At 37.2% G+C, this 23,334-nt stretch overlaps 1 protein-coding gene across 4 annotated transcripts in view; it reads right to left on the bottom strand.

Moving 5' to 3' along the window:
• Window positions 1–23,334, bottom strand: part of LAMA2 (laminin subunit alpha 2) — a 711,555-nt gene that overhangs the window by 148,863 nt on the left and 539,358 nt on the right. For all 4 annotated transcript variants that reach the window (XM_075203053.1, XM_075203052.1, XM_075203054.1 and 1 more), the window contains 4 exons: window positions 23,080–23,222; window positions 17,151–17,249; window positions 12,398–12,509; window positions 1,345–1,507 (listed from right to left, as the gene is read on the bottom strand). In XM_075203053.1, coding sequence (XP_075059154.1) covers window positions 1,345–1,507; window positions 12,398–12,509; window positions 17,151–17,249; window positions 23,080–23,222 — 517 coding nt within the window. The remainder of the gene's footprint in view (window positions 1–1,344; window positions 1,508–12,397; window positions 12,510–17,150; window positions 17,250–23,079; window positions 23,223–23,334) is intronic.

Here is a 23,334-nt window from a genome sequence, read left to right as displayed (position 1 = left end):
CACCACAGAAGAGCCTGTGTGGGATTAAGTAGAGACGTACCTAACATCATGGCTCTGCGCCTAAACACATGCTCACACATCACAGCAAACGTCAAAAGAAAGCATTTCAATAGGAGTTATCAGAAATACAGCACCAGAGTCTACTGGAACCCAAGGACAGGTTTGTTACAGATCCTCATTACCTGTTTATTTCTGAATATACAGATGGAAACGAGGTCTCCGCACAGTGCTACGGAATTAGCGGTGCTATATAAATAACTGCTGATGAAGAGGTGGGATTTCAATTAAGCATTTTACCCTTAGTGGTTATATAAAACCAGGAGTATCAGTTTTAAGTAAAAACTTTATTTACAAACGTTATTAACAAACTCTGTCAAGGTGTTTTCTAGTGTAGGAGTAGGAGCAGTGGTTGAAGTGGAAACGTAGAAGTGGCAGTATGGTAAAACATAATGAGAAAGTGAGTGAATGGAATTTAATAGTTTTACAATAAAAGCTGTTGGAGAAGTGGCGGTATGGCATATCCCCATATACATACCCACTTTTGCCACTAAGTAGGAGTGAGTGCAGGTCTCTGCAGGAGCAGGAGTGTGAGCTGCTGAGTAGGACTAGGAGTGTGAGCTGCTGAGTAGGACTAGGAGTGTGAGCTGCTGAGTAGGACTAGGAGTGTGAGCTGCTGAGTGGGACTTCAAGCCATTGAACTAGTTCACAAACGTAGGTAGGAAGCAATGTTGGAAATTTTGTACAAAATTAGCTTTTAATTTTTTTATTTTTTTTAACCAAATTGTCTTTTTGAAAAACTGTTTTATGTTTGTTTGGATTATTAATAAGAGATATGACCTAATTACCTGAAAGTTTATCTTTTGGAACAATATCACCAATTGTACCATGATATAAATCACAGAGGATTTTTTCATATCTTAGTAACGCTTGTCGCTTCAATTTAATCCAAAGGGAATAAATCTTGGTGTAAAGAATGCCATAATCCTGATCATTGTGTTTAGTTGTTGGTCACAGCATTTTGATGACTTATTATAGGGATACAATAATATCTTTCTGAGAAATAAAAAGCCTCCACATAGAAATCCAAATGTATTATTCTTTTCCCCAGGACTGTGTAATTGGCGTTTGCTGCTAATACACGAACACCATGTACAAATGGAAATCTGCTGCTGTTCTGCTATTTGCTTTGTTTATCATCATTAGGCTGACTTGGTAATAGCATAAAACGAATAACTTTCAGAGAATGGGTATTTATTTAGAACACACATTTACAGATGCTCCTCAAAAAAGAAATTGAGCTTATCATGTGATGTTTTCTTGGTATATAGTAATTAGTGCACTTACTTAAGCTCATCTGCGGCTCTTTTCTCCTGGTTTTTAAACATTCTTTTCCTTAGCTCAGCCATCATCTTGTCAACGTCCTTCTGCAACTCCTGGAAACTCTTGTCCTGTGTTTTGTTCTGTATACCCAGTGTTTCATTCAACTTTACAGCTTTGTCATATAAACCTGCAGGTAGTATACAAGTTACATGACAGAGAATGTATGAATATATGCTCAGCATTCAGAACACAGAGATACAGATCAACATTGGTGATTTTGAAGTAGTGCATTGTAGAATAAATGATTTTCTGATCTAGCACATGCTATTTCAAACAATAGCTTCAAAGGAAATCACTTGACACATGATTTATTTGTTGCATAATACACAATACCCGTAATTGCAATGCCACATATTGCCATCAATATCTTTTTTTCTGATCATTTTCATGTTAAAACTATGACATGAAAGATATTCACATTGAAAGCAATGTCACACTACTTTGTAGCAATATAACTTTATATGGTCATTATTACAATAGGAAACGTTTCACATAGAGTACAGCACCCTCTCCTTATATCAAAACTCAATCTCTATATCACCAACCTTTCTTACCACTAGGGGGTAAATGTATTATGGTCCGATTTTTTTCAACTTGCCGGAAATCGGCGAGTTGACAGCTAAAATTTAAAGCGGCGCTAGCTTGTAAAGGCAAACTTGCCTTTACAAGCCAGTGCCGCTTTAAATTTTAGCTGTCAATTCGCCGATTTCCACCGAGTTGAAAAAATCGGACCATAATGCATTTACCCCCAGATACTTTCTCTAGGGTACAACACTACAGTACCTTTTCTATAGTGTTTGTGTCTAGGTTCCAAACTGAGGGCTATATAAAGGGAACACTGTATATATGTTGTGATTCTAATTACATATGATAGCAAACTGCTCACTGAATGTGTACGCACACTAAAACCACTTTCAGTTTCAGAGAGATTATTTATTGGAGACAGGCACAGTGTAAATATTGAAAGATGGCGATGTGAACGTATTTGGATAGGAAGAATGCAAGGGAACAAGTGCAATTACCCTTTACGAAGCCCAACCAGATGACAAATTGATGCCTTGTTGATTTCAAGCTAGTTTGAATACAGTACAGACACCATAGTGAAAAAAAAAATAAAAAAATGGCACGTACACCTTGGGGAAACACAATTTAAAAGTAAACCTAGTAATGAATTAAAAATGATTGTATTACATAATAGGATCATATCATTCCACCAGGACAAATCTGAATATCAGTAATCAAGTATAAAGGCAAAAAATGGATTTGATTTGTCTTATAATGATGCTAAGAAATAATTTCACAATCAGTGACAAGTAGTATCGCAGTATATCCGGTCATGCCAGTGAGATGGCCAGTAGATTACAGTATATTATTATGTCTTCTCTGATGCAGTTATTCATTACAGTGTGAAACATTTACAGAGTTTTGTCTTCGTTGGCCAAACCAAGTCCATTATTTTAACGACAGGTTACAATAAGTATCTGCTAAAATCTTCTATTCTTGTAGACACTGTAGACACTGGCAGCAGTAATCATAATGAATGCAACATTTTTATAATAACAGATAATTAATGGTAACCTTAAGAAAACGTTAATTACATTTTATTGTTGGTCATTTTTCAGTTTGAGTTAAAGTTGGCCACATATGGTGCAAATGGGTTGGTTAACTAGGTCACTAAGGATCAGACTGGCCAATCATTATAGCACATGTGAGCTCCAGAATGATCATTATTTGCAAAGTCCAATCAGATTTAATCAGGGAAAATGAATAGAAGTATCACTTCCGTAGACATATCTTATGCCACACAAGCTTTGTGTTATAGTACTTTGGCAATTTGGTGAGTCCCTGGGTAATCAGATTAGTAGAATTTGGCTATCCATGTCAGTGGCCATCCAGTTTTGGAAATGCAATTTAGTGATGTTTTTTTTAAATCAAAGAGCACATCCAAAAACTCATTCCCTGTCTCTGAGAATATCTGCCCATTTTTTTCTTTTCATTCAAAGGACCAGTAAACATAAGAAACAAAATGTTTTCCAAGGTTTACAAGCTTAAAAAAAACAGAGTGAAACATCAGCTTTCCACAAAGTAAATAGAATGGAATTTTACCCTGGAAATGTTCAGATGGTAAGTATAATAAGGAGTTATCTTAAATAGGAACTGCAACCCACATATTTTCTTTTTATAGATTAGCAACCACAAAAAAATAAAGTTTATAATACAGTTAAGTAATCAAATCCTTATCTGTTGCTACTGCCGTCTTGTGCATTGCACAGTTCAGAAACATGCTTGAACTAACAACCCTTTTGGCTTGCTCTAACATCCTAGAGTATGCAGAAGCATTGGTATGTATTTACAGAAATAAAACTTTCATTTCAATAGGGAAAATTACAGAAAGAAAATACCCAAGGGTGAATTTATTCTCTTATGCTGACAAAAAGGACCAGGTATTTGCAGCAAGCTAAGTTTTACTGACAGGGGTACATTTAAAAAAACATTGCAAATCCAACATTTGTATATAGTATGTGTATATTAGATTGCAAATTGATCATACAAAATACAGAAACATGTGGGACTAACTTGTAACATTTTCTGAGCAGATAAATCCTAGCCTATCCAGCTCTAACTAACACAATATAGAGTCCCCTCACTATGGTGAAAGGACCTAATGTCCCACACACACACAAGATAATAGACCTTACAGGTAACAATGGCAGTATCTCTCAGCAGGCCTCTGACCTGTTGCCCAGGCAGTAAGAGACTGATTAAACAGCCTCACAGCCTTTAACTACACCTCAAAGCTGCAAATCCTAATTTAGCTAGCAACTGGCTAGCAGGTTGGAAAAACAGAAATGGGCCTAATTAATTGAGCCTGCCCTTCTCTCTATTCATAGCCCCAAGGACCCTTACGCCGATCTACAGAAGACGGACCGATATTTGGGAAGCTCTTTTCCAAAGCGTCATCAATATACATATACATCTCCCATTAACCACTTCCCCTTTTAAAACAGTGCTCTCAACCTATGTATCAGTTTTAAGCTTAGTCCTTCTTGGTTTCCCAAGTCCTTCCACATGCAAGTTTGAAAATCAGTTTGGCTGTTTGGATGACAGATCATGTCTCAATTAAGCTGTTTTATTCAACTCATCCAGCACACGATAAGTTGATAAAATAAATAATTGAGTGTGAACAAGTTCTGCATAAGAATTGACACTTACTTGTACTGGGGACAGTCTCCTGACTTCTACACTGTCCTCAGTAGTTCACCTAAACCTTCAACAACAGGTATCTTCATCTCTCAAACTCACTTGTCGTTTGGTCTCTCTTACTACACACCTTGAGGTATCACACAGCTAAAAGGCACTGGGCTTTATTGATAAGCTCAGGTGTCCTGTCATCCCAATTTCTACTCATTACACAGACTGAATTGACTGTTTTGAGCTTGACGCACTGGACACAGCTTGTCTGCAAATGTCTCTGCAGCTCTGCATGGCTCTCGATAATTTTCCACTCAAAACTCTGGCCAGTGTAACTCTCTACTATAATTTTCATTGTCCCCACTATTACACACTAGCATATCTCCTGCTGCCTACTAGACAAAGTCAAGGCTATATTGATGGGCTTCAACTTCAACTTGACTCTCAATCCTGGTCCGCTAACTATGACAGGGTCAGTTTAAAAGGGCTTTACATTCAGAAATCATCTACACATAAAATAAGTTTATAAAGTACTTATATGTTTTATTTGAGGTGGATGATTTTTTATTCTACTGGCCATTTAAAGTGGAAATCATTTGCATTAACTAAACTATCTATACTCCATATAGAGATAAAGAGTAAAAGACACCATAACTATAAAACATGTAAAAAATAAAAATATTTGTGAATTGCAGCATATACTGTCCTGATTGGCACTTGAAGCAGTCTATAACTGTTTTATATGACAGTTAAGCAGTACTAAAGCATGACAATAAAAGTTATTTCTTACTGTACAGTAGGAAGCAGTTTCATGCCCATTTTGTGACTGTATTTATTCAAATATCCATTAGCATTGCTGCACTTAGCAAAAGCTTTTACTTGAAATCCTACTAGATCTTCTTTGTACAGAGCTGTGGAGAATAATATGTAGTTTATATATCTGAGCCTTGCGAAGTATATTTATTTGTTTAGTTTGAGTCATGCTATAAAAGCTCAGACAATAAGCTAATATCAGATTATTACAAAATGTATACAAATATAGAGCCATACTGTGAGAGTTACATAATTTTGTTTTAAGAGCTTAATTTAAGAATTAATAGCATATAGAATGTTAGATACTTAGAAAACTGACTGTGCTTTGTAATCTTTAAACAGTGTGTGCACATACATTACTGGTTATAAAGTCACAGCCACTGTTAAATACTCAGAATACAATTATTTGTTGAATGAAGTGCAGGGAAATTTTAAGACACAGCTATTGGTTATGTCATACATATAGTCATGTGAAAAAATAAAGTACACCCTCTTTTTCTGTGTCTTTACATACCAGGATATAATTAACAGTTATCTTGTCCTCACCAAGTCCTAAAATTCTATAAATCTAATCTCATGTGACAAATAACATAACAGAGTTTTTGTCATCATTTATTCAACAAAGCATACGCCAACATGAAGAGGCCTTGTGTGAAAAAAGTAAGTGCACCCCATGATTTAGTAGACTGTAGTACCACATTTAGCAGCAATATTGAATTGAAATGATCATTTTCTCTGAGTTTATAATTCTCTTACATTGTATTTGAGGAATTTTTAACCTATATCCTCCTTACACCACTGGTTCACTTCAATAATATTTAAGGGCATTTATTTAAGCACAGCTCTATTAATGTCCCACTAAAGCATCTCAAAAGGATGGTTGTACATTTGGCAATGTGCTTAAGACCACTGTCCAGTTGCTTGATCAAATTTCAGCAAAGTTTCACTTTTTTGACAGATGACCTCATATTTTTCCAAGAATACTCTGGTATAAAGAAGAGTTCATATTGGATTTAATGATTGCCAGGTCCCGGTCTTGTGACCTCAAAATGTCAAATCTGCACCCCTCCACCACTGTCCTCAATGTTTGTTATCTTGGTCTTGCACACAACTTGTCGTGTATTCCTATATTTTACTCTTGTCTCATCTTGTTCATTCAGATGCAACTTTGCAAGCATAAGCTATTCTACAGTGGGATTTTATTTTGGGGGGGACGAGTTGGACAGAAAAGGTTTTTTTGCTGGCTACCCTTCCATGAAAGCCATACTTGTTCAGTCTTTTTCTCATGATAGAGTCAGGAATATTAAAATATACTATGTTGACACAGGGTTGTTGATCTCTGAATTTAACTTTTGGGCTATCTGCTATTTCGTGGAGTTTTTAAGGTCTAATCTTTGGGTCATTTTACTGGGATGTCCATTCATGAGAAGATCGTTCAGTGTTCTTTAATGCTCTCCATTTATATGTAATCTTTCTTGCAGTAGACTGATAGACTTAATTATTTTGGGAAATTACCTGATGGCCCATTATAAACTAATGAGCAGCAACAATTGCTTTTCATTCTCATGCTAAGTGGTTGAAGCTCTGTGGACTCAGCTCACCTCTCTGCAGAGGTATTATCAGGCTAAGTCTGCTGTATGGGTGACCTTAGACAGCACTTCTTTTGTGTACTAGTGATGTACCCACCATAGGAGGAGGGTGTGTGGTGCATATGGGCCTCTTTGTCCAGGGACAGCTGTTGGTGGCTATTTATGTAATGTGAGGCTGAATGCAGCTATTAATGTAATGTGATGACTATTAATGAACTGTCACATTAATACAATGTATCAGCAGGTGTGGGCCATCAATGTTATGTAGTTGATGTAGGCTGATAATATATTATATGGGCTAATAATACAAAGTTAGATTAAATATGGGGGCTAATTATTAAATATGAGGCTAGCTGGGAAGAAGGAGAACTATTAATTAAATGTGGTTGCTATTGATTTTGGCTTGTGGCTGTTTGTTGGGAGAGAGGGTAAGAGTGCTTACTTTTTGCTGGACTTTCCAGGAGAAGAATAGTATCTATCCGTTTTCCATACAGGGCCCCAATATTCCAAGAAACAGCAACAGATCATAAGATAGCAGCATATACTCAAAGATGCAAGAATAGATAAGAGAGAGCAGCACTGTCCACAGAATCTGCCAACTGTCCTGACTATGGACAAGGGAAGAGTGGGAAGGCAATATAAACATTTCCTTCCCTTTCAAATATGTTCCCCTATCCTTTGTCATGTATATCTCCAACGACTACTAAATAAAATAATGCCCCAACTGTGGACTCTGTTTTGGCTGCAGATATTATCATGGAAGAAAGGAGACTTTATTAATGGTATGGTATGCCAGTAAATGTAACTAGCATGAGCACCCATATACTACAAATGTATGGTAGTGCATATGTCCACTCACAGTTAGGACATGTCTTTACTTTATTGCAAACTTTAGTTGGTAGAAGGTTTTGTGGTTTTCAATCACCATACCTAACACTGTAAAGGTGACAGACATTTCTGTCTCATAAGGCTTTCATCAATGACATAATGTAAAAAATATGCTTTTGTTTATTTTAATTATGTAAATATAAATTTCCATTAATCGGCCTTTTAATTAAACTACTTTCATGAAAATAGTGCAATTAAATAACCTCAGCCCTGTACTTAATTAGAGAATCTCTCTTACTAATGCAATTTTCTAATGTTGCGTTGTTGTTCTTTTGATTAGTAAGAGAGCCCAGTGGATCTTAGGGTCAAGGCATGTGGGCAATTTGAAGCAGCAATTTAAAATGCTGCTAGGAAAGCACAACGGTTTTGACACCATGTTTGTCTATGTAAAATAATAAATAAAAGTAGTTTTATTGCTACAAGATGCAGCTTTTTGTTTTGCTATTGATTACACACTCTTGAAAGAAGAAAATACAAATTGGCCTAATGCAATTCAATGAGAAAGTTTTTTGCCCTAATTCATCTGCCATTACAATTCTCCGAACATATGCATAAAAAATTTGAAGCTAAAAAAAAAGGTACTTATGTGTGTATGTTGAGTCACATGTATCTCAAGATATCTCCAACTCAAAACACAACAGTATTTCAGCCGTATGGCAGGTGTACAAATGCATATATCTACACCCAGCAATAGCATAGAGATATGGCTTGACAGTGTTAATAGTAAATGTAAAAGTTGCATTACCGTATTTGTACCCAATGTAATGTAATGAAGTTTCATAAACTAAAGCAAGGATAGTGTTTGACAGTGTTAGTGATAAATGTGCATTTTTCATATAAAATACAAACACCCCAATATCCGCTTTATAAATCCAATGGGAATCTTCTTTAATGCAGTATTCCAAATGGAAATGACAAATAGGTAACCTGAATAGAATTGATATAATCTAGCTACAATACTAATGAATGAAGTACTAATAAATGGATGGGTTAATATGCAAGCAGCAGCCAATCAAATGCGGCTAGATGGTGCAGCAAGGGGTTAATCATTATCATCATCATCACGTATGTTTACACCAGACCTACAGTAACTTCAAATGATGCACATGCTAAGAGCCATATCTGAGTGTGTCCAAATCCTTAGGAAGCGCTCCACTGTACATTCCCTTAAGCTGGGTACACACTACAGAATTTTCCACCAACTTTTTATGCCGATTGATTTTACATCCGATCGATGGTCCGATCGCTCGGTCCATGGACTGCATACACACTAGTCTTGTTTTAGACAATAAAGCGAAGAGCGGCCGTCCCATTAGCGACTTTTTACAGCCATGTTGTCGTGAGCAATAATTTTAATTTCGTACACACTGAAGCATCATTTGCGGGGCATGTAACGAGATACCAAAGACATTAGCATAAAGGGGCAGAGCTTTCACTATAGTTAACACCCAAAGCCGCATAAAAAGAGAAGGCAACACTTTCTCTTCATTCTTTCCTAGTTACATACATAAAATTTTGAAAAAACATTTAACTGGTAAAGTGCAATGCAATAATTATTCCCTAATAATAAAATCCCTTTATATGTAATGGAATGCTCCATTACTGAACATGGACCCCCACCCCATTCCAACTCTCCAGGCATAAAGAGCCAATAGTCTAAGATACAAATCTATATATGGACATTTTAGTATGCATTCGCAGTTAGGAAATGTGAATATTTACACACTAAAACTAAATAAAAGTCCATAATGGGCAGTGAACTTTAAGGGGTTAAGAAATATTAAATATTTTAGCACATGGTCATATTTCCTGAATGGGAACATCATGTGTTTAGGTGTAAATTGTATAGCTCCATTTTTACTTGCACACAATCAGTTCTTAGTTTTACTGATTCCTGATAATATCAACTTGAAATTTGTTTTGCTTACTTATAATATGGATCAGTTATGCAACCAAACATTGTCAATTTTAAAATACTGTGTCTTGTGCATAAACAGTTATACAATGTGACCAGTGAAGCACATACACTATCAAGCATACTCTAACAAAAACAATACATTTAAAAGGCTTATCAGTTTATAAGTAGATTAAACCACACATCTTTGTCTGAAGCTTAATTTGGGACTTCACTGAAATCCAAATCTATGCTCTGTTTCTTTGATCTTGCCTTGAAATCCAAATCCTTGAATTGAATTAAAGGTGCCAGGATTGAATGCCAGGATCGACTGTTTAAGCTATAGCGCCTTAAAGCTCTTAGGAAATTGTGTAATATAATAGCTGCCCTGTAATAGGTATTTTCAGAAGTTCAGTGAAACAGTTTCTAATCTATTTCTTCCCTTCTGTGTCTGTACCAGAGAACAGGACTGAAAAAGCAATCCAATACATTAATCAGAATGCAAGTTAACTAACGATTGTGCTTATATTACACTTTTGGTATGTACAATTCTCTTGTTACCCAGTAGCCAATATAAGATGTGTGGTTGAATGTAAGCAAAAAAAATAACCAATGTTAATATGTCAATATAAGTCATTCATTTTAAAATTTAATGCCAGTTTCTATGAAAATTCATATTAAAAGTGAAATGTTATACTTTCTGTAAAGCTGATACTATTGAAATGCTTGTATGATAGTTAAACAATAATTTGGGATGCACATGTTACCACCGCTCCACCCCCAAATGAATGAAAAATACCAGGTATAGACATAGTTAGTGGCTACTGCAGCACAAATATTTGCAGTGATCAAGAACCCTCAACAACCATAGCGCTGGATTCTATGCACTGAATGTTGAATGTGTCACTACAGGGGCTGCTGACAGTTTCAGAATGACACATTTTTGTTGATGAAAAAATGCCATGTTCGGAAGCTCACATGTTACACCAGACTTAGGGCAGAGCCCACCTTACCTTTATATAAAGGGTACATATAAGGAACAAATTACATGTCTCTACCCACAATTCCTTAAGTAAGGATCAAATCCCTAATTTGTTGTGTTTTATGAGGCACTGTTATTCAATAGCAGAAATATATAAATTATTCTTTTTATATTGGGATGACTTTCTTTGTTATGTATTTAAACCTTAGTCCTAATGGTTATTCTAGATCAGCCTTAGGGTAATATCTCTCTGCTGATTTTACTAGCTATGGGTATAAGGTAAAAAATCAGAATCTATTGAGGCCAATGGCCCTTATTTTAGGCATTAAAACAACCAACGCAAATGAAACCTATTAGTAACTATTACAATTACAGTGAGCTCCCATTTGCACGGGCTTTAGTGCTGTGTACATCCGATAATATGCATGGTAGACAAGGTGGAATGTCACACAGACACTTTAGGACCACCCCCTTTATTCCTTTATACTTTTACATTTTCCTCTTAAAAAAACTGCTCAGTTTAGATTAATTTATTTATCAAATGAATCATGAGAGTGAAGAAACATCTGGACTGCGTTACTTTTGAGCGCTTGAGGATTTTGTTTCACTGGTGGAAGTACACTTAGGAAAGCCATAGGCATTACTCACTGCCATTGACACTCCATGTGAATAGCGATTAAGTTTGGCTTGTGGTGATAACAAGCGGCTGCACTTGTGCCGTTAGTGGAGTCAGTGGTGGACACTCAGTTGACCCCTTGCATTTACTCCAGGTGAACACGAGTAAACATTGCAGGCAGCAAGTGAAAGTCGATATGGAATCTTTGAAATCAACACGTATTATTATTATCAGTTATTTATATTGCGCCACTAATTCCGCAGCGCTGTACTGTCTATACAGTGCTGCGGAATTAGTGGCGGAATATAAATCATTCACATCAGTCCCTGCCCCATTGGAGCTTACACTCTAAATTCCCTAACAAATACATACAGACAGAGAGTCTATAGTCTAAACTCCCTAACACACACACACACACACACACACACACACACACACACACAGAGAGAGAGACTGGGGTCAATTTTGATAGCAGCCAATTAGCCTACCAGTATATTTTCAGATTGTGGGAGGAAACTGGAGCACCTGGAGGAAACCCACGCAAACACAGGGAGAGCATTTAATCTCCACACAGATAAGGCCATGGGCGGAATCAAACTCATGACCCCAGTGCTGTGAGGCAGAAGTGCTAACCACAAGGCCACTGTGCTGCCCCACATCACCTTACCTGTTTATATTATTTTACTAGCATTAAAAACACTAGAAAAAGATGATTTTAACACCAGTGGATAAGGGTTCTTAGCAAAGTGATTGGCAGCATCAGAAGGAGAGAGGTACAATATTATACTGTTGAATTTCTCTAAAATGATGCTTGTTAAAAGCTGTATATTAGAATTAAGCGTCACTAAAATTTTACATTTAAAGTGAGATATTTCAAATGCATGACAGGTACACTTCATCACGACCTGCAATATCATTAAGTAAAAGTTACATTTGAATTTATGCTTCATATAATTAAAGTGCTAAAAAGTAGATTATAATGTACTGAAAATGCAACTTTAGTGGTCATAAATGAATGTATTGTATTTATGCAATGCATTTACCCTTTGATGTCTGCAAGGTGTCCTTCACGAAATCCTCCACTTGTTTTGCCCTCTCATTTGTCCTTTCAGCATCCTTCCCAGTCTGTTCCCCATCTGCAGATACTTTTGCAGCCTGTCAATCATTTAGAAGAAAAGAAAAGAAAACCAATTGCAGTAATAGGTTTTTCAGTGGCTGCAAAGAGTATTTTAAAGGGCAACTCTCAGCTGACCTCCGTTTGTATATATACTTTACTTTACAGTTGAAAGAAATCAATACATCATTGATCATATTAACTGGAAATTAAATATGATGCACAGGTTAACAAATAAATTGCATTAGGTTCCCATTTACTCAATAAGGGAAGTTTCTATTTCACCGTCAGATAAGTGTGCTTGGTACAAAATGCAAAGTGAGCTAGGCTGAGCTATTGAAAGAATATTTAAAGTACTAAACATAGTTTAGCGATAAACTAAAAGCGATACATTTTGAAACAGATGGAATTAAGTTTAATTTGTCCATTGATCGAAATGTATCTAACATTGTCTAAAAGCTTTCTCCCTCGGGCATGTTTGCAAGAAAAAGTAGTTCATCTCAGTAAGACTCTCTGGAAAGATGTCCTGAATCAATATTTGAATTCTGTTTAAAACATTTTAATATACAAACCATTGACTGAACACTATAGACAGCTAGGCTTGCTTCAGCCTGAATACAAATATCGAACTGTCAAATTTAACAGAAATAAAGTGCAGTATAGAATTAGGCTATAAATGGCATAGATTTAATGTATTAAATGACGAATAATGATGGTAGCAGTCTTCTACATAAAATAGGTCCTTTAATTTGCGACTGATCACAGTGCAGGTGATAAGACATAAGTTCTGTAATAAACATTAGTTCACAAAATTGTCACATATGTTTTAAGACCTAGCCTCCTGTGTTGCCTACCTGGAGTCACCATTGTTAAGGAGACAGTGTTTTCCATAACATCCTATATCATGAATGTGATTATATAAATAAAATCTGAAAATATGGAAATATAAGGGCTAGAATTTTGCTACATTAAATTACAAAAACAGGACATTTCCATAAAGAGAAACTCAATTTTAAATGACTGATGTAGCAGATGTCCAAGATGAAACTGGCCTCTCTTCTGTTCAGGTCTGTATTTACCATATAGACAAACTAGGCACATGCATAGGGCAACACATTCAAAATGGATTTTCACAGGTTTTTATGGGTTATTTTGCATTTTTTTAGTTATTGGTCTATTTTGCCCAGCAAAACAGTTGATGTTGGGGTGTTTGGATAGAGGAGAATGTGCATGTACAGTTACTCATTTAGGACCTCTTTTAGAGTCATATGGAAAGTCTGTCTAAGAAGTGTAGGAGTGGGAGTGTGCCGCATCTTGGTAGGGTATTACGAATGGCAAGCAACCCCAATTAGATCCCACTCATAATACCTTACTAGTTCCTGCAGCTAGCTAACCGCTTGCGCCACCTAATTCCTGCCGCACAGCTTAAGCCCTGTTTTGACGTGTGTTGCGTCTGCGCCTCACTGAGACTAGGATTTACTTACATGGTCACGTCTTCACAATTCTGCGTTCCTCCCATTCTCTCGTAGTGAGTCGCAAGCTGTCGCAAGTGTTAATTGCATCCAAGATGCAGGCGGATATGGTGCTTGCTGCACATGCGTGTTTGTGCTTTTTTGTTGGATGCGCCTAAAACGGACTTTGTGTCCGAATCTAAATGAGGTCCTTAAGGTGTATTTATTGACTGTTCATAAGCCTTAAATACAGCCTTGCTTCTGTGGCACATTACCATTTAAAGCACTATATTTAATCAGGGCCGGATTAACCTGAGATCTAACTGGGCTACAGCCCAGGGGCCTCGGGCATCCAGGGGGCCCTTGACAGAGTTCAGCAGAATTATTGATCGGGACAGGGGCGGGGGCGCCCCCGGCCCGATCAATGCTGAGCTCTGTCACTGCAGTCCTCCTTCTCCGGCGCTCAGTAATCTCCTTACTGATGAGATCTCGCAAGAGTGTCACGAGATCTCCTTAGTATGCAGCTTACAGCGCGCTGTGGAAGGAGGACTGCAGTGACAGGAGAAGGTAAGCGCTTGGGGGGGGGCGGTCGGCTAACAGGGGGGCCAGTCTGCTAACGGGGGGGGGGGGCCTCACGGGGGAATGGGGGCCCCCTTAGCCCAGGGGCCTACATTCCGTTAATCCGGTCCTGTATTTGATACACCTAAACATTCTATACCTACTGACTAGACTATGCATTACATATCTAAGAACTAGAACTAAACTCAGCATTCTGATAACTCTGAACTTACAATTGTAAAAATCTCTGGCTTCTAAACAGTAATGTTATGTAACAAAGAGTACCACCCTCCTAAGTAAAGTCTGCTTTCACTAAAGCAAACAATAGAGAACAAGTATAAACATATCTGATATTTCAGCTACATCATGTAGCACAGTAATATTAATACAATAATGTTGTCCACAATTGAGTTTACCTGCTCTTTATGTTTTTTTCCAGGGTAAACCAATTTATGAACTGTTACTTAGTCCACATAGATTGCAGGTGGTTGCTATAGTGACACTCTGGAAGCTGAATCTTGATGCTTTTTTGTAGCATAGAATCACTGCATTATTATGGGCAAAGAAACATTCCTAGCTCTGCCCATGGCAAATAATCTTAAATATAGGAAAGTTGTCTGCAATTTTAAAATTATAAATTTATATTATCTCACTTTTGCTTTTCTCCATTGTCTGTTCTGGGAAACGTACAGTTTGTATCCTAGATGTGACAAATTCCAAAACCGAAATATATAAAATGACTGAATTTTTACAGAATGCTGCACTGTATCAAACTAACAATGTGCTAAACCCATGTCATATTTGACCTTTTGGATCAGACAGTAATCTAGTAAAACAATGCATGTTTCTTTTCTAGGTAAGCTTCTATTATTTTTACTGTTTGAACTGACCTTTGTGAATCTTGCTACTACAGTCCACATAATTAAAATTAAGTGTACGGATTTCCTGCCTTAATATTGTTTCCCATTAGATTTACTGTAGGAAGCATCCTCTGCCTAGTATAAGGGAGATAGATAACTGCAGCTTCAATGACAGTTTATGTTTGTTTGTTTATTACTCTGCATCTCCTATGACTTTTTGTGTTGTTTAATGTTTCTTGCTTTTAAAAATGATGCGGCATCATGGATAAAGTGTCCAGGATTTAGAAGCAGACAACAGTGAAAAATGGAGGTTGTTGATAATACATACATACAGTGTACTTTTCAAAATAAAAGTTTCTCAGTTTTGAATTTACTCTATAAGCTATAACAACTGTCATTTTCTTCAAGAAACACATTTATATGTGCTGTGTGAAGTTGCACACTGGATCATTCATTGCAGAGCCCACAGGGTAAATCAAGCTGCGGGTTTGAAAAAGTGGAGATCTTGGCTATAGCAACCAATTACATTCTAGTTATCATTTATTTAGTACATTCTACAAAATGACAGCTAATATCTGATTGGTTGCTATAGGCAACATCTCCACTTTTTCATACCCACAGCTTGATAAATTTTCCCCCAGGGCTTAAAATATGATTAATATAGGAATGCAGTGTTGAACTGAAATGTGCTTAGCCCAACTTTAAGCTATCTTGTACTCTAAATACACAATTATTTACAGTCTGAGCACACGGGAGAGGGAACTGCAGTCCTTTTCGCATTTCACCTATTTGTCACACATGTTATTGGGACCTACTTGGGCTTGGAGCTCCTCAAATACTTTGTAACTCTAATGGCTGGCCTGGACATGCAACATTGGTATTTATGACTATGACATTGTAGTGTTTAATCAGATTGCTCACAAGACAAGATCTTGTGATCTTTTCCACATATATGTATTCTAAGACATGTTCTCTTGATATCATTAACAAAAAACACCATGTGTTTAATGCTTAGCTTGCTTTCTATTAAGGTATCTTATTAGGGCAGCATTAGCTTCCTATGCTACATGTGCATAGAAAAGCAAATTAAATTATTTCATAGCAAGAGCATAAAATGACTGGTGCTCTGTATCTTTACTTATGCATAGTAAGAAGTTATAGTTGCTTCTTTCTTGGAAGAAGAGAGATCAAAATTTAATATTTACAATTTTTTAGAATTGTTTCGGAGTTTTAAATAAATGATACACGATTTTTAACAAAAATGCACGACATTTACCTTTATAATAACACAGATTGACAAATGCATAAATACATTAGATACATTTATAAGTTAAACAGATACATATGGAATCAAACAGGGCTGTTGACACCAAGAGGTAAGGGGCGGTTCTAGGGGTAGCAAGGAAGTTCTCACTTTGTACCCCAGCCCTCAAGCCGATGGTCCTGTCTCTGTGGACTGTCACATCAGTACTCCACCAGATTTCTTCCTGCAGTCATTGTATGAGAAAAGCAATGACTACTGAGAGACTGTGGAGGGAGGGGGGTAGTGGTAGAGTGGAGTATTTAAATATATAATATGCATGTATGAGAGTGTGAAAGCACTATTGGTCAATGACTGTGTTCTGCTTTCCTGTCCCAATAGGTTTACTGTTTGTAAGGGCTCAACTCTAAATCCATGTGTTTATGGTTGTCTATATTCGTTTGACAGATGTAAGTCTTCTATATCCATCTCCCACTAATGTAACTAAAGTGTAACATGTTTTCTGTCACTGTGAACTTTCAATTGCTTAGTGGTATTTTTCTGTATTCTTACCCTGTTCAGTAGCTCATCTATCTCAATGACAAGAGTATCTTGGTTGTTTTGTGCCAGCTGGAGCAGTCTTTCAGGAGCTCGTTGAGGTGACAGTAAATGCTGAAAAGTTATTAAGACACAATTCAGTACTGCAGGCACTTTCATCTGTGTGCACACAGAGCTTTTTTTTTATTTCACTGTAATTCATCAATTCCACAATGTTATGACAGTCTTACAATAAGTTCATAATAAATGTTTATTCACTTGCAAGAAAACGCATGCGGTGGTTTCAACATACATTCAGACATCTTGTGATTATTATCGCAGCATATAAAAACACAATGGACTGCTGTGATTGGCTCTTCCTTTTGTAATACATGTCTACCCTACTGTGCTGGTGTGTTTAAGACAACAAGAGTTATTTGCCTGCTGTTACCATCAGACACCCTCCAACATTTTACACACAAAGATATAAGAATGTAAGAAAATCAGAACTCAAAACTCCTTAACAGCTACAAACCAGCCTCATTTCTATGTTATTGTATTTCAATGAAGTACAAGAAAAGTAATGCCCTACTTGGTTACGTTACACTGTACTGCACAGTATGTCTTAGGGCCGTCAACAACTGGAATTGAAAAGCTTTGATGTGGCTACTAGTAAGAACAGGGAGGGTATTAGGGTGTTAAAGAAAGCTGTATCTAAAATACAAGTTAATACAACCTAAATGAATGTCTTTTGATATACAGGATAATTCAAACATACAAATGCTTGATATTTGAGTGAGGGGGTCTAGATATCAGAAATACTGTGGACTCTTATTAACTAGATAAGCTCATATCTTTGTGGGCTAACTTCTGTGTTATTCAATTGTCCTACAATAAATAGTTCCTGTCCTACAAAATGTATAGAAAAATTGTTTCCCCTACATGAAAAATATTTCCCTACATTAATTTGTGTTTGTTACGAACTTAGCAATTTGTATTTTTGTTCTCTTGAATATTTGGCCACACCTGTTAATTATTGAATTGAGGAGTTTCAATCATACCCGTTGCCAGAGCAGTGTAAATTCAAGCACCTAGCCATGCAGTCTCCATTTGCAAACATTTGTAATGCAAAATGAGTCATTCTGAAGAGCTCAGTGACTTTAAGTGTGGTACTGTGATAGGATGCCACTTTTGCAATAAGATGGTTCATGGAAAGCATTTAGGAACAACAGCAACTCAGCCACGAAGTGAAAGAGCATGTAAAATGACAGAGCGGGGTCAATGACTGCTAAGGCGCATGGTGCGTAAAAATCGCCAACGCTCTGCTGATTCCATAGCTGAAGTGTTCCAAACGTCTGTTCTGTGGAGTGATGAATCATGCATCTCTGTTTGGCAGTCACATGGGTGAGTCTGGGTTTGAATGTTACCTGTCTGACTGCATTATGCCAACTGTGAAGTTTGGTGGAGGAGGGATAACTGTATGGGGCTGTTTTTCAGGGTTTGGGCTAGGCCCCTTATTTCCAGTGAAGGGCAATCTTAATACTTCAGCATACCAAGTCATTTTGGACAATGCTATGCTTCCAACTTTGTGGCAACAATTTGGGGAAGGCCCTTTTCTATTCCAACATGAGTGTACCCCAATGCACAAAGCAAGGACTACAAAGACATGGTTTGATGAGTTTGGTGTGGAAGAATTTTACTGGCCCACGCAGAGCCCTGACCTCAACCTCATCGAACACCTTTGGGATGAACTGGAACAGAGATTGCGAGCTAGGCCTTCTCGTCCTACACCAGTGCCTGACCTCATAAATGCTTTACAGAAATAAAGGGCACAAATTCCCAGAGAAACATTCCAACATCTTGTGGAAATACTTCCAAGAATAGTGGAAACTGTTATCACTGCAAAAGGGTGACCAAATCCATATTAAAGTATATGTATTTGATTACAGTCGCTGTTGGTGTAATAGTAAAGCGTCCGAATACTTTTGTCCATATAGTGTACAGTCATGGCCAAAAGTTTTGAAAATTACACATGTATTGGTTTTCACAAAGTTTACTGCTTCAGTGATTTTAGACCTTTTTGTCAGCTATGGTATACTAAAGTACAATCACAAGCATTTCATAAGTGTCAAAGGCTTTTATTGACACTTACATTAAGTTTATGCAAAGAGTTAATATTTGCAGTGTTGACCCTTCTTTTTGCAGACCTCTGCAATTCACCCTGGCATGCTGTCAATCAACTTCTGGGCCACATAATGACTGATGACCGCCCTTTCTTGCCTAATCAATGCTTGGAGTTTGTCAAAATTTGTGGGTTTTTGTTTGTCCACCTGCCTCTTGAGGATTGACCACAAGTTCTCAATGTCTGGGGAGTTTCCTGGCCATGGACTAAAAAAAAATTTGATGTTTTGATCACTGAGCCACTTAGTTATCACTTTTGCCTTATGGCAAGGTGCTCCATCATGCTGAAAAAGGCATTGTGTGTCACCAAACAGTTCTTGGATGGTTGGGAGAAGTTGCTCTTGGAGGTTGTTCTGGTACCATTCTGTATTCATGGCTGTGTTCTTAGGCAAAATTGTGAGTGCGCCGATTCCTTTTGGCTGAGAAGCAACCTAACACATGAATGGTCTGAGGATGCATTACTGTTGGCATGACACAGGACTGATGGTAGCACTGACCTTTCCTTCTCCCGACAAGCGTTTTTCCAGATGCCCGAATCAATCTGAAAGGGGATTCATCAGAGAAAATGACTTTACCCTCAGCAATCCATTCCCTGTACCTTAAGCAAAATAACAGTCTGTTCCTGATGTGGCTTCTTTGCTGGCCTTCTTGACACCAGGTCATCCTCCAAAAGTCTTCGCCTCACTGTGCGTGCAGATGCACTCAAACCTGCCTGTTGCCATTCCTGAGCAAACTCTGCACTGGTGGTGCCCCGATCCTGTAGCTAAATCAACGTAAAGAGACGGTCCTGGTGCTTGCTGGACATTCTTGGGCACCCTGAAGCCTTCTTTACAACTATTGAACCTCTTTCCTTGAAGTTCTTGATGATCCGATAAATGGTTGATTTAGGTGCAATCTTACTAGCAGCAATATCCTTGCCTGTGAAGCCCTTTTTGAGCAAATTAATGATGACTGCACGTGTTTCCTTGCAGATATCCATGGTTAACAGTAGAAGAACAATAATTTCAAGCACCACCCTCCTTTTAAAGTTTCCAGTCTGTTATTCTACCTCAGTCAGCATGACAGAGTGTTCTCCAGCCTTGTCCTCATCAACACTCTCACCTGTGTTAACGAGAGAATCACTGACTTTATGACAGTGGTCCTTTTGTGGCAGGGCTGAAATGCAGTGGAAATGTTGTTTTTGGGATAAAGTTCACTGTCATGTCAATGGACTTTGAATTGAATTGCAATTCATCTAATCACTCTTCATGACATTCTGGAGTATATGCAAATTGCCATAATAAAAACTGAGGCAGCAGACTTTGTGAAAAATAATATTTGTGTAATTCTCAAAACTTTTGGCCATGACTGTAGATGGTGCTATAGGCAGTAAAAACACATCAGACTTTTTATAAAAACATAGTTTGAAAACGCACGCATGAAGTTTTACATATAAAAACTGTAAAGGTGAACTACAATGATTTGACCACTATATGATTAGTTTAGCCATTGTTTTCCAAATGTAGATTTTTTGTTTTTACATGTCTACACTTTTAGAACACAATATGCACATTTCATTTACGTTTCTGTGAGAAAATAGGTTTTGACAAACATTTATCTTCCTGGTGTCATCTATGCTTTTAAAATCCATTTATAGGGAAAGGAAAGTGATAAATTGTTTCACCCTGGGGACAAGTGCCTTAATGCCATATTGTAATCCTGACTGCACACACAGCCTCATGCCATTAATACCCATATTTGTCTCAGTAGCTGAGTGGGTGTTTGTGGTTCAGTACAAGTTACTGCCGTCAGCAAGATATTATGCCAAAGACACGTATTCATGTGGTTAAAGAACTATGAATCTATAGCAGTGTGTAGAGTCAATTGAGCGTTATCAGCACCGTGAAATGAAGACAATTAGCAAAGTGTAAGGATGTGGCCGATGTATATTTGAAAGGTCTAATCGATTGTTTGACTTTTATTAAAAACGTAATACTGGAAGCACAAAATGCAAGTTTGTTTATATTAAAAAGACTAAGAAATTATAGTAACATTGCAGTTAACTATATGTTGCACAAAATGATAAATGAAAAATATCTTTTCAGTAAGCTACATAACATAATACATAATAAAATAATAATACTACATGCAGTTTTACTTGATTGCGGTAAATACTGCAATACTCACAACCTTTAAAGGGCTCTGTACACCCATGAAAACCCTTATATTTAGTGACATAATCTGTCAGCGCTGACTGTTACGAGAGTAGCTGCAGTGAGTTCCACATTACTTAAATCTTTTGTCTTGTTACACTTCTTCTTAATTGCACATGATTTATTGGTGCCTGCCTATCTGCTTTAAGTAGCATTGCCTGCACATATAGGGGCTCATGTAGAGTTGAACACAATATCCATCTAAAGTGCACATGGCCAGAACCGGACCATACGCCAAAGAGCGCAGCAATGTCCAATTCATCTTTGAGTGCAAAGTAATTTACTACAGCCTAACATTTCATGGGTGGAATGAGAAGGGGAGTGGTCATATGTCTATAGTGAATGTACAATGGGGGAATGCCAAGCTCCAGAGCACGCAGGAGTGTCCGAGTCAAGCTTTGGGTATCTCAAAAGTACGTGTTTTTCTGTTATATTACTTGCACCAGCTATAGGTCTGGTGTAAGTGCAGCCTAGTTATGATGGCTGCATATACATGCTATAACATGTGTTTGCAATCAGGAGCAACTGTAAAAATGCATTTTATGTACAGTAGATATTCATAACCTTTTTCTCATGTTTTGCTATTAAGGACTATATTACACTTTTGTGACTTTATATTTCACATGTGTATTTGACGTATCCTGCAATGTATTGTCTGTTAGAGCAGAGCAGATCTAGACCCGTATTCAACATGTATCTTTACTCAGCTTGTTGTTGAATCCAGATGTGCGTATGGCTGATTTCTGTGCAGTTTTTTGTAAGAAACGTTCAGTATGTTCGTTTTGCATGCCTTAATGGCCCAACATGTGTCGTAGACCACTCAGATTTATAAACTCTTTCTATAATGAGGAGTTAGTCACACCACCAGCTTTTTTCTAATCATTTTGCACAGTGACATTGAACTAAGCAGCGCATTTGGCAGACATTATTTTCAATAGTCCTTTGCAAATATGGTATCTAAGTGTGCTGCCTCAATGTTTATTCTGGTATTTACATGGATACTATACAAGTTTTATGATTGGAAGATGACAAGCATGCATTATATCACTGAGTTCAACGCAAAACAATAAACAACAGTGTAGTCTTTTGAATGGTTATTCTGTGTTATGCAATTCACAATTACATTATGTACTATTGTTTTTCATTTCAAAACAGCTAGTTCCCAAAAAAATAGTCACTTTAAAATATTTTTACCCACAAAACATAATTCCACACTCTAAAAGTGACATAGTAAGTATGTAGTAATAAAATGGTCAGACAATCCTTTAAAGAAAAAAAATCACATACAGCATTATCTGAACACATGTATTTGTCTTCAGAATGGTCTTTGTATAATTTTTAGAAACTTTTAATGCCTTTGACTGCAGCTTTTCAACCAGAAGTTATTAAAAAAAAAAATCAGCAGCCAAGTAACTTGATGTAAATGATCAGCCCAGGGATATGAATTTTTTTTTTTTTTTTTAAAACCTCCTTTTAGTAAATCTTGGCATACTAAGCGTGAGTAACAGCAGTCAGACTAATAACCAAAATAACAATAGCTTTTAATCAGCCTCATTGATATGCATGTTTAAACAAAAGACTAGCACATTTACCTTTAATTGCTGAGTCTCATTTTCAAAGCTAAACAGTATTTTGTAGGGTGGAGGCAGCGGGCCAGAAAGATTGACGCTCATGACCATCTGGTTTAGCTGATCCAAATCATCAAGAAGGAGGCCTGTACATTCATCATCGCAAACTGTGAAGAGGACAGCATAGAATATTTATCTCTAATAAACATCAGAGGCAGATGTTCAATATTTCTGCACTGTGGCATTTAGGAGAGCACAGAACAGACAGTGAACGTTTGT

The sequence above is a fragment of the Mixophyes fleayi genome, chromosome 3 (assembly GCF_038048845.1).
Source record: "Mixophyes fleayi isolate aMixFle1 chromosome 3, aMixFle1.hap1, whole genome shotgun sequence".
NCBI classification, from domain to species: domain Eukaryota; kingdom Metazoa; phylum Chordata; class Amphibia; order Anura; family Limnodynastidae; genus Mixophyes; species Mixophyes fleayi.
Note: the sequence above shows the minus strand (reverse complement) of the source record. Positions and strands in the feature narration are given on the sequence as shown.